Source organism: Oratosquilla oratoria, chromosome 39, assembly GCF_046742065.1.
Source record: "Oratosquilla oratoria isolate Oo_2021 chromosome 39, ASM4674206v1, whole genome shotgun sequence".
Taxonomy (NCBI): domain Eukaryota; kingdom Metazoa; phylum Arthropoda; class Malacostraca; order Stomatopoda; family Squillidae; genus Oratosquilla; species Oratosquilla oratoria.
The window spans coordinates 2,989,701-3,003,274 of NC_134815.1; the positions used below are offsets into that span (position 1 = coordinate 2,989,701).

Consider the following 13,574-nt stretch of genomic DNA (forward strand, 5'->3'; position numbering starts at 1 on the left):
TATAGGCTAGGTATGATATAAAGAATAGAGAATAGGAAACCTCGAGCGTTGCTCTTTTCCTGTATAACACTTAGGTCACACACATTCATGAATTTGAGGCTAGGTATAATGAAACTGGAAATAGTAACAACATGTACTACTTGTGAACGCTTTTCACGTCTGAGGTAGGCCTAGAACTCGGGACGTCATGTGTGATAGGCCACGACGTTATCAACCACAACAGCAGCCCATGTGTACGCATTGTGGTTCAGTTGGTAACTGTGGGTGTGCCGGATGACGAGTGGGTGTGGGTTGGTGGGTACGCGGTTTGTTTGCTTGATATTAGCATTACTTCTTCGCACGTTGTAATACGGGCTCAAAAATTTATTATGCTTCCAGTTCAATGGGAATTTATAAAAATTATTGTTGAATTTGAACATTTCAAATCGATATCCTTTAATTTTATATTATAAATGTACACGGGGAAAAGTAAACTTTGTATACTCTCAAATTGGGTCGTGCGTAACTTCAGTGTTTATATTCGCCAATCATGGCGTCCTCAGAGGTGAAGAATGGGGAAGGTGTAAATTCTAATCATACCCATTCTACAAGACCTCGGGAATGGGTAAAATTAAATGTAGGGGGAACATATTTTCTAACTACACGGACAACTTTATGTAGAGATCCTAATTCATTTTTGTGTCGATTGGTGCAAGAGGACCCAGAACTTAACACTGACAAAGTGAGTACAACTGTTTGAATTCAGCATTGTTATGCATCTGATTTAGGCTTAATGGAGGTGACTAAAGCAAGAGAAAAGGTTTAACCTGTAGCTTGTGAATTTTTACATGATCTTATTGTCAAATGCTGCTCACAGTTAACGTCTAGTGGTACGTGCACCATCTATTGGGATGATGGGTAAAATTTAATTAGAATCATACTTCAACAACTCTTATTTGTCATATTTTTATGTAAAAATTCCAATTAGAAATAAATATGAGCCTTCTTGATAGTTATTCTCTTACATTTAAAAAATGTCAACATAAAATAATTATGCTATGTTAACTTGTCTATTAGACTAGTTTTCAGTCTCAATGAATTTATCATTTTATGGACATAATGATAATAGTGAAAAAAGGAAAACAATATAGACATAGAAGGGTCCCGGAAGAGACTATTGAGCCTGTGACTCCGGCTCTAAATGACTAAAACTTAGGTCATCTGGGGTCTAGTGGTCACTGTGGTCTAGGTGTTTGTTATTTATTCGAGCTGTGTAATCGAATATTTGATCTTGATGTTTCCATACACTATCCAATCTCTTTTCAAAACACAACTGAATTTGCATTCACAACATGATCAGGAAGACTATTCCGGTGACGAGTGGGTGAAGTGTGACTTTTTTTGTAGGTATTCATTTTATCACTGTTTTAAGAATATATTTTTTTTTTCAGCATAGCCCAAGTCCATATTCTCATCTGTGTTAGGAGGGAGGAGAAGGGGGCGGGGAAGTAGATAGTTTTTAGTCAAGGTTAGATATATTATATTGTGGAGTAACATGATTGTACGACATTGATGTATAACAGTTTGTCTGTCTTAAAAAAATAACAGGAGATGCTTATAATTTACTGAAGATACAAGAGTAGGATGATTTCACTTTGTGGATTTTAGCCAGATTTGTTCTAGACTGAAATATGCAGTGATGGTGTGGTTACCATACCTAAAGAAAGATACAAGAAAAAATAGAATACAAAAGGTGGCAACCAAGATAATCCAAAGTTTAACTGACAAGCCATATGAGAAAGAAAAAATAAAAAGGGACTACATATATTGGAAGAGCAAAGAGTTGGTCAATCCATTGCCGGCTAGTTGACAGGTTTTTCTCGCTTGAGACCCACAGAGGACAGAAAGGGAGGTGACGAAATAATGATATTTAGAACAGAAAGATCTAGAAAAAAAGGGACGGAGGATTTGCTAATATGAGATGAAAGGTGAACAAGAGGTCATATTAAAAAAAATTAAAAAGCAAGCTTGTCTGAAAGGTGTTAGGAAGTATAGCTTTCATTACAGAAGTGTAGACTTATAGAACAAACTGGATGGGAATATAATCTAACCCAACACCATAAATGTATTTAAGGGAAGGTTTGACGAGTGGAGACCAAATGACAGAACCCTGTTTGCAAAGATCCAATCCTATGTACCACCACAAGGTGTAAGACAGTGGAGGATAATATGGTTGTGTCCGCAGTGGGATGTGCCTATGTGGGGCATGGGATGACTGGAGCTAGGCTTACTTATAGTGGTATTGTTTTATGGCAGAGTAATGATGGAAACATAGGTAAGCATTTCTGGGTCTAGGCGTAGATGGCTTACCATTGGAATGTTCAGTTTATTTTGTAGTGTTCTATTTTGTGATCAAAGTCTATATTTTTTTCATAGACCTGCTTTAGGAGACTGGGGATAAGTCCTGGTATATTTGTGAGTAATGTACTATAGGAGTTAGTTTTTGTTTCTTTATGTTGAATTTGTTTCTAAATGAAGTGATGGGGCTCTGCAGTGGGTGTGCTGTGTCATGCTGCAATGCTTCTAACTTGGGTATTTGGTGGAAGACAGGAATGACCCGTCGTCCATGAGGGTGGGAAATAATTCCACAGAAAGGAAACAGTTGGATGACAGATAGAAGTGCAATGGGTGTGGGTGGGTATATGCCTTGGTTGTATACCTCCCTTTTAAGTGGGAAAGAAACCTTTGGTATATAGGTAGGGTAACTTACCATTTGGTCTACTCCCATTTCATCCATTTCCATTTTGTCTACTTCCCATATTGCCTATTCTGAGTTTGTCTTCTCATCACCACTTTTTCCATCTCATCTACTTTTGTCTGTTAATGCTGATTTCCCATTTGGACTGCTCTAGATATTGGAATTGATAGTCGACAGTAAGAGAGAGAATAGAATTTTTTTATGAAATTAATTACTAGGTAACTGAGTGATCAGGGTGTCTAGTTAGTTAGTGACTAAATGACCAGGGAGGTCAAAATGGAAGGCTAAATGACCACGTTACTAAATGAAATATGACTAACTGACAGTACTCCCACATTTCACCAGGTGACTAAATGACTAGGGTGATGTGACAAAATGACCAGGACGGTTTGACTAAGTGAACCAGTGCTCAAAATTGTACAAGTGACTAAATGATACGGTGGCTATATGACTGCAATAGTTGAATAATCCTGCTAAAAATTTTGGATTCTTGTTCCATATTGATAGAGGCTTACACCCTACTAGATTATAGAATTTGTTGTTCTAGCCCTCACAAGTATTGTTTGTGCGAGTATCACTATATGATGTTGCAGTGCATACATTCAACATAGGAGGAAATAAAGGAGACATGTGCCTCAGTCGCACAATTCCATTTGGGGCTTTTACAGTACCATAAGTCACTGTCACATACACTGTATTAGACATTATGTGCATTCACATGCATAACCAGAAAAAACACTTGAACTCCCACTGGTCAAAAACTTGCTGGACAAATACCTTTCAGAAAATGACACACTTGGACAAAACCCACTCAGAAAATGACATGCCCAAACAAAACCTTACTTTAACCAGAACAACATATTTTAGAAAATACTTTTTATTTGCACATACAGTACAGTAATATACATATGTGGTATAAGATCCTGCTAAAGATAATATTTAATAATCAGATACACCTAGGTCTCTTACTCCAGTACTCACCAACTGCCACTTTTGCAGATGTCTGGGCCCAGGTTATGTCATAAACCCACATTGGGAATTGGTGGTGTTTTATGTCTTGGGCCAATCCCTGAAGTGGGTTTATGTCCTGGGCTCAAATGGCCGCACAAGTGGCTATTGGCGATTGTTGGATCAAGAGACCTTGGTGTACACTTTTACATTGTATACCAACAGTTTGAACTCTATGTTGTCTATGGCTAGTCAATATTGATATTGCAAATAGTATTAAAACATGTCATACATATACTTATCACTTGTTAAAATAGATAATTGTATTCTTTTAACTTGTTTTACCTCATTGTTTGAAATATACTAAGTGTAGACAAAATGGGAACATAGGCCTTATTAAGAGTATACCAAATGGGTATTTTACCGTAGATGAAATGGGAATTTTGGAGTAGACCAAATGGGCTGTAACCATTGATAGATGCTTGAATGTTGGGTGTGAGGACTTAAAAGCTGCAGCATAAAATTATGTTCCAATGATGTTGATGTCTTGTTCTACAGTAGTAGTTTCCAACCTTGGAGTTGAGACCTGAAGTGTGGTGTCAGGTGTTTTCCTTTAGATTGCTGGGCTTTTGTAATGTTAAAAAGAAAGAAATTTCTTGTTTCACTTTTCTGCTGTCTTGACAAACATCAGTTACTATCTAAACATAAAATTAAGACTCCTGGTTGAAAATGAAAACTTTCTAGAGATCAGATTGCTAAATTAAGTTTTTTGTTGATTAGAAATGAATTCCTCCTTTTATTGGTATTTGTGGGATGTATAAAAATGATGTTATTTTACTTTAACATCGAACTACACACTTCATTTAGTCTATTTAAAGTTCATTTGAATGTGTATTTACTAGTGTCTAGTGAGATTCACTCTGGGAAGGAAATGTACTGTTGGATTGGAGAATCACCTGCTCTATAAGGGGAAGGGTGACAAACATTAATGTAGTAGTATTAGAAGGTTCAATCTGTTGAATATTTTAGCTAATGGTATTTAGCTAATTGCAGTGTACGTGATGAGAGCTATGCTTGTCTCAGCATTTCTGTTGGCCAAGCTAAACTTTAAATTGCATATTTTGGAAGTACCACTATATAATAGTGGTTGAAAGTGCATGTGCATGTGTTGATTAAGAGGATTGGGAGGGAAACAAGAGCGCATAGAGAAGAGTGTGTTAAGATAAGGGAATGTATAATGTTTTTTGGTGAGACAGTGATGTGAGAAGTATGTAGCAAAAGGTAAGGATTGTTTTTGGGCTTTGGAGAAGGTGCATGATAGGTTTAACGGAACCTGCAGAGGGCTGCTCCTAGTTGATAGAGAAGCTTTATGGAGCCTGTTACAAATATGGATTAAGGGAAGGGTCAACAGGAAGGCATTGTGGGAGGAGTTGCGGATATATGGGAGAGGGGAAGCTGTTAAGGACAGTCAAAAGCTTTTACATGAGAAGACCTTGTGTTAGTGTTGGGAATGATGACAGAAAATGGTTTGAGATTAGAGTGGGCTGTGCCAGGGTTGTTATGTCACCATAGTTTGTGCAATATGTACATGGATGGGGTGGTATGTGAGGTAAATGTGAAGATGGTGGACAGGGGATTAGAGAAGGTTATAGAGGGTGGAGGGAAGTGGTAGATGAGGAAGTTGTTGTTTGCTGAAGACTGGGTCAGAGAAGGGTCTAAGGCAGTTATTGATGGAATTTGGGATGGTGTGTGATAGGAGGAAGTTGAAAGTAAATGTGGGTAAAATTAAGGTGATGAGATGTACAAGGGGTGAGGTTAGTACTGGGTTGGAGGTAGGTCTTAAAGGAGAGATGAGAGAGAAGGTAGTTAGTTGTAAGTATTTAGGGTCATGTATAACATGGGATGGAGGAGTAGGGTTGGAGGTAATCAGTAGAGTAAAGGAAGCAAGTAAATGTCATGTGATGAAGAGCATCATGAGAAATAAGTATCTGGGAATGAATGCAAACAGATGACATGAAGTGGTGATTGTACCTATGAATATTGTATGAGGCAGAGATTTAGAATTTAAGAGATGTGTTTGAGAAATATTTGAAAATAAAATTGGAGGTTATGAGGGTGGATAGAAGGAATGAGAGGGTGAGGATGAGCATTGGGGTGGAAAGGTTGCTGGAAGATAGAGCTGGTGAACAAATATTGAGATGGTTTGGGCACATGGAAAGAATGATTGAAGAAAGACTAGCAAAAAAGAGTGGAATGCAGAGGTGGATGGAGTGAACTGAAAGGGAAGACTGAGAATGAAGTGGATGGTGTGAAGGAGGCCTTGGGTAAAAGGAGAATGTCTGTTGAGCAGGAAAGGGAGAAGGTAGGGGTAGGTATGAGTTTAGAAGGGTTGTGAATGGAGGATAAATTGATGCAGCCCAGCGGATATTAAGAGATGAGGAAGGAGGTCCACTGTGTAAATGAAGCAATGGGATGAACTAGTTTCAGCTGTTGGGCCCTGCTGTGGATGTGCAGCATCTTGCTGCATTGGTTTTGACCCAGGCAGTGGAGGAGGAGGGTACAGGAATTACCCATTATCCTCAAGGAGCTAAGATAGGGAACAAACGGATATTGGATGGGAGTGAGGTGGGTGGGGGTTGGTGCATGCCTTGACTACCTTTACCTCCTGTATACAGAAAAAAAAATTTTGTTTGGTTATGAGATTGATTGAGATAGGATTGACTGGAAACCTGTTGTCCCACAGTGGCTGACATTGGTCCTTGGGCTCTTCCATAGATCTCTTTGGGAAGAAACTTTGGGTTATTTTTTTTATTTTTATTTTTTATTTTTATTATTATTTTCTTTTTAACCTGGTAGTGTGGGACTGTTTTTATGTCTGCAGCTGAAATTAGTAGGAGTGGAGCAGTTGCTGGTTGTCAGTTTCCATGTGTGAAAAGATAGAAGAAATACAGTTGAAGTTGTTAGAGGGAAACCTTAGGCATTTTCTGTAGACCAAATGTCAGCCTCTCAGGGCTGCATCTCTAAATGGAGGTGAGGGGGTTTAGGTTTTGAAAGTGGACAGTAGGTAAGGTGATTCTCTGATCTCGTAAGACCACTATAAGCAGGCACCCATCATTGGTTCCAGTAACAGTGAATTTAGGAGGAAGTCAAGTATAATGTCACTTTTGTCATACATGACTTGCTGCATCTTGTTAAACTAATGGACTTTCATATCTTTCTGCTAAGTATACACTTTTATAAATATCTTCTTTGTACAGATTAAATGCCAAATATAGGAAGGGAGAAGGAAATTCTTTATAACTATAGCTAATATAAATAGAGCTGGGCGCATTCCTCAGTGTCCTGACTGTATGTGTGTTAGTCAGGACACTGAGGAACGCACCGAGGGACATGGCCAGCTCTGATGATATTGTAAATGTGGATGATCCTTCATCCACAAGGATCTAAGATGATAGGGTGGTGGATGGGAGTGGAATATGTGGGAATGTGTATGTGCCTTTTGACTTTGTTACCTTTCTTGTAAGGGGGAAAAAAGGCCTTGGTATATGGGTAGCTAATGTAGATTCAATCTGTGAATCACATTGGGGCAACCTGCCTTGGGTTTGTTAGTGATATGCATCCAGACAAATTTAATTGTCTATCCAAAGGATGGTTTTGAATTTTTGGCAAGAGATACCTGAGGTGAGATAAGGTAAGGTAGGCTACTTGACCATATTCATTTCTTGCTACCTAAAGGTGTAATAACATGTAGCTGCTAGTATGGAAATAGCAATTGCTTTATGTTTATTTTATTCTATTTTTTGTTTTTATTCCAGGATGAAGCTGGTGCCTACCTTATAGACCGGGACCCAACTTATTTTGGCCCTGTTTTGAATTATTTACGTCATGGCAAGTTAGTCATCAATAAGGATTTAGCAGAAGAAGGTATTATGTGATATAGTACTTCAGTTGAGCTAGATAATTTAGGCTCTGAGGCAGGAGTGAAGTCACTATGTTCTGATAATGTATCTGCTTTCGGTTATGGTAGAAATTGAATATCCATGTATGTGAGGGGATGATGAAGCTCTTTAATTACTTCAGTATGAGTCAAATTCTCGCATGCAGCATTGGCTGTCATATGTATGATTCATCATACTACTCGCATTATAAAACATAAAGTTACTGCTGTATTACTCATTCTCTTTTACTCTGAGTAATAATAAACACAGAAAACGTGATCAAATCGGTTCACAGAATCCAAGGGTAATTCGTGTACAACTACAAAAAATATGTAATGAAGACGCCGATGCCAGCATCCTTGTGTATCCACTCGTACATAGGTGTCATCATACAGAAGTGATTAATACCATGGTACTCTGTATATATTTTATTATGACACTTACCAGAAGATTTTAGTCAGATGCTGGTAAAAAATGTGGATCAATTAAGATGTCTTTTAGGTTAGAATCAGCCTTTGAACTGGTTAGCATTGTCTGGTATTTGCCACAACAATGTATAATCATGAAACTGCTTGCATCACAGTATCTCCTGCCTTCTCCTTTCCTTCCTCAACAGACATTTCCCTCTTTCTCAATGTCCTTTTCACCCCATCCATCCATCTTATCCTTGGTCATCCTCTCAAGTTCACTCCCTCCACTTCTGTCTTCCACACCTCTTTTACTAATCTTTCTTCACTTATTCTTTCCATGTGTCCAAACCATCCCAAAACTCTTTCATCAGCCGTATCTACCATCTCCTTTTTGACCCCTGCTCTCTTCCTCACCTCTTTGTTTCTCGCTCTATCCAACCTAGTTACCCCGACCATACTTCTCAGACATTTAATCTCAAACACATTCAAACTTTTCCTCTCTGCCTCTCTCAAATGCCAAGTCTCTACCCCATACAGTACTGTTGGCACAATCATTCCTTCATATAATCTCTTTGCATCCACTTGAAAATACCTGTTTCTCATTACACTTTTTAGTCCCCCATGGCATTTACTTCCTTCTCTCAGTCTACAATTTACCTCCATCTCCACTCCTTTTCCTGTTACATGCAACCCCAAATACCTAAAGCTACCCACTTCCTCCAGCCTCTCTCCTTTGAGACTTGCTTGCAACTCACTGCTGTTCTCCCCCTTGTACATCTCATTACCTTACTTTTACCCACATTCACCTTCAACTTTCTCCTGTCACATATCCTCTCAAACTGTCGCTGACTCCTTTAACCTGCCCTCTGACCTTTCCATAAGCATAGTGTCATCAGCAAACAACAACTGTCTCATCTCCCACTCTTTTCCACTTTAACCATTTCCAACCCCCTGCCCATTACCCTTGCATTCCCAGGAGGATGGGAATTGTGGAGACAAAATTAAAAAGTCCTCTACCACCAAACACTGTGGCACAAGGTCTATGCAACCATTGGATGAAAAATAGAAAGGAGAAACAGGGTGGAGGAGTCATGTTTTTGACTAAGAAAGGCTTAAATGTGACTAAGATAACAGAAGGAAAAAATAATGTGGAATTGATTATGATAAAAGTTGAAAACAGTGACATGAAAAGTAGAAAATTTGTAGTAATGTATGTACCCCCTAAAACAGTCTTGGACAGAGAGTGATCATTCCAAAATGTTGGAAGACACAAAGAATGCACTAACTGATTTACTGAAAGGAGGAAATATAGTAATTATGGGTGACTTTAACTCAAAAATATGTTGGAAAGAAATTACAGTGAAAGGTGGAGAAGACCTCTTGGGAAACATACTACTGGATATGGACATTGAATACACAATGACTCACTGGGTAAAGGAAAATATCAGATATACAAACAACAAGAAACCGTTGAGACTAGATTTAATGCCTACATCATATTCTGAAATTGTGGACAGATTAGAATACAAAACACTAATTGGGAAGAGTGACCATTTACTAATAGAGTTTAAACTGAAAGAACAATTTGATTTGAGAAGAAATGAGAAATATAGAAAAGGAAGACTAATGTAAACAAAATGGATTTTGAGAAACTTGGGAAATTCTTTCAAAATGCAAATAGGAAAAACTTCTTAAATGAAGAAAGATGGAAGAGAAATTAAACATATTAAAAGAATTGTACAATGAGGTAATAAGCAAATACATACCAAAACAGAAGCAAGAAAGGGTGTATATTAAGTGCTGGTACAACAAAAAATGTAGTGAGGCTAAAGATAGAAGAGATAAAGCCAGGAAAAGATGGAAAAAAGATAAAGAAAAATGAGTGGCAAATATATATCTAACTAAGAAATGAATATGTAAAAATATGCAGAGATGAAAAGAGAAACTATGAAAAGGACATAATAAAGAAATGCAAGGACCAACCTAAACTATTTTTTTCTGCACTGAGGGGTCATTTTCCGGCGATCACCCCTCTTCTTCTACTCTTAGCCGGAGATGTAGAGAGCAATCCTGGGCCCACCACAAAATACACATGCCCAACATGCTCTAAACCCATTACTTCGAGCAGACAGACAAAGGGCTCAGTTCAGTGCAATATGTGCAAAAACTGGGCCCACCTCACTTGTACAACACTTGCTGACACAAACCAATACACAAACACTTGGACATGTTCTACCTGCCCTCCAGTAACCCCAATCCCACCTCCCCAACCACAGCCAACACCCTTACCCACTCCCAATTTCCCTTTGCCCTTACCCCCGATTAGTACTCCCCTTCCTTTGTCCCCGATCTCTCCTTTCCCCCCCTCTGACCCAGATCCTACACCTTCCCCACTACCACCCCAACCTCAACCCCAAACGGCAACATACAACACATACAAAACACACAACATCAACATATTACAACACAACATTGACGGTATTAACACTAAAAAACATGAACTTGAACACTTTCTTAAACAACACAACATACACATTGCAATTTTACAAGAAACAAAATTAAGACACTCACACAAAACACCATAATTTCATAATTACACCACCATCAGACAAGACCGGACTGACGGCAATGGCGGTGGACTCATCACCCTGATCCACCATTCCATCTGTTTTGTGGACACAAGTGCCACAACCAAAATTCTCCTCCCTACCACAGATAACACAACAGAAACCCAATCCATTCGTATCCGCACAGGCAACAATTCAACACTAACAATAGTTAACATGTACATTCCCCCCCAATCATCCCCCACAGTTCCAAACACCTTCAGACCTCAACTCAGCCAACTAACCTCAATCCCCAACCTGATCATGGGTGGTGACTTCAACGCCAAGTCGTCTGCCTGGTTTGTCGACAACCCTGACACAGACAGAGGGCTTGATATACAGACTCAATTCGACTCATTGACTATCATGAACAACACGCATAATCATACACATATCCCATACCAAGCCCTCTACACTCCCTCCTCTCCTGATATCACCTTTTGCTCCCCCTGCCTAACCCCAACAACATCATGGAGAGTGGTCGGAGCCCTTGGCTCTGACCACCTTCCAATCATCATCACCACCAAAACAAGATGCACCCCAGCTGGCCACAGACACACTTACACCAATTACAAGAGAGCTAACTGGGAAGCCTTTACTGAAGAGACAGAACAACATTTTGAAACACTTAACAGTACACCAATCACAAACATAAACAATGCTGTGCACGCTTTTAATACAATCATACAAAATGCAGACAAGAGATACATCCCTAGAGGCAACAGAAAATCACACAACCCCAACTTCACACCAGAAATCCAAGGCCTCATCAGACAACGTGACACACTTAAACACGATACCCCCACACCTATCCCTCAAAACATAGCAGACCAAATACAAACACTAAACACTGTGATTGCCAATAAGATACATGAACAAAAAACACAAAATTGGCAAAACTTTATCAATACACTTGATCACAAAACAAACACCAGCAAATTGTACAAAACACTCAACAGCATCACACTATCCAACACTAACACTACACGCTCTCACGCAGCAATAATCACAACAACAGATAATCTACCCTCAAACAGACAACAAGCAAACGCACTCATACGTCATTTTGCACAGACGAGCCATCTTACATCTCACCCTGACGACCGACGCACCATTCGACGTAAGAAAGACTTCCCCACAGACTCAGACTATACACCCTTCATAGACAGTCAGACAAAACTCATAATGCATAATCTCAAGCACTCATCTGCCTGTGGCCCTGATAACATATGCAACATCCACCTAAAACACATTGGACCACAAGGTATACACGCACTCACAAACATTGCAAACTACAGCTATTCACACAACACTATACCCGACATCTGGAAGCATGGTAAAATAATCACCATTCCAAAACCGAACAAAGACCCAACAATCCCAACATCGCACCGCCCAATCACACTTCTCTGCACCCCCTCTAAAGTCATTGAACGCCTAATACTTAAACTTGTCACACCATATATTCCCCTTGCTGACTCACAACACGGTTTTAGGCCACTACACTCCACAAACACTCTTCTGACAAACCTCACACAAAGAATTTTAGATGGCATTAATTCAGATAGGCCCCACCACAGAACACTTCTTATAACATTGGACATTAGTAAAGCTTTTGATGCTATCCCCCGCCACAACCTAACAAATAAAATATATAACACAGACATGCACAATAACACCAAAAGATGGCTGGCCAATTATCTGGCAGGCAGGAATGCTCATGTCATATAATGGCCAATCATCGCACATCAGAAACATTAAGAACGGAGTACCACAGGGCTCAGTTCTATCCCCCACATTATTTAATCTATACATGCATGACTTACCCACGCCAGACACCTCAGAAATACAAATCTCTTCCTACGCAGACGACATAACAATCACATGCACACATCGTAACACAGACAAAGCTGCAGAAATAATCCAGCCTTACCTTGACACACTCAACACATGGTTCATCACAAACAGACTCAAAATAGCTCCAACCAAATCTACAGCAACACTTCTCACCAACTGGACAAAAGAACACAAATACATACCTCATCTCTACATCAACAACACTCTAATACCACACACAAACACACCGAAAATTCTTGGTGTAACATACGATACATCCATGTCTTTCAAACAACACCTCACAAACATAAAAAACAAATGCACACCTAGACTTAACGCACTTAAGTCAATCACTGGAACAACATTTGGACAAAACAAAGAAACTAATATAACAATATACAAACAATGCATACGCTCAGTGATGAATTATGCGAGTCCTGCATGGGCTCCTAATCTCAGTGAGACACACCACAACACCCTTCAAATCATACAAAACAAAGCCCTAAAAACAATTACAGGCTGCACAAATACATCACCTACAGACCATTTACACCATGAAACAAAAGTCCTCAAAGTCAAGGACCACCTCGACATGAGAGGCACACAAACACTTGCTGCAGCCACCACAAACACATCACACCCGCTACACTACATAGCAGAACACCCACACACACCAAGAAACATTAAAACTACACCCAAAGACCTTTATTACGCACAGATACTCTCTTCTCTTCCTCCACAACCACCAAATACCAGCCTCCGGAAACATATTCATAATCATATCACTCACCGCTCCATTAACACACTGAAAGACAACACACTGCTGCATGCCAGACCCCCTGATATCCACCCTTCTGAATCCTCTCTCCCACGAAAGGACAGAGTCCACTTGGCCAGACTGCGATGCGGTCACCACCCAGCACTTCTAAGCTACCAGAAGAGGCTGGACGACCGTGTTGTGAACAGCTGCCCAGGATGTAACACTTCACCCCATACCATACAACACATAATGGAAGACTGCATTATACACAATCATGCACGCAAACAACACAACATACACTCTATAAAGGATTTGTGGGAAAACCCAGTTTCGGCTGTG

At 39.6% G+C, this 13,574-nt stretch overlaps 1 protein-coding gene across 1 annotated transcript in view; it reads left to right on the forward strand.

Annotated features, from left to right (window-relative positions):
• Nucleotides 1-364: 364 nt before the first annotated feature.
• LOC143020257 (BTB/POZ domain-containing protein KCTD5-like) overlaps nucleotides 365-13,574 on the forward strand; it is a 28,980-nt gene continuing 15,770 nt past the window's right edge. The window contains exons 1-2 of the mRNA XM_076176453.1: nucleotides 365-721; nucleotides 7,501-7,609. Coding sequence (XP_076032568.1) covers nucleotides 530-721; nucleotides 7,501-7,609 — 301 coding nt within the window. The 5' untranslated portion in view covers nucleotides 365-529. The remainder of the gene's footprint in view (nucleotides 722-7,500; nucleotides 7,610-13,574) is intronic.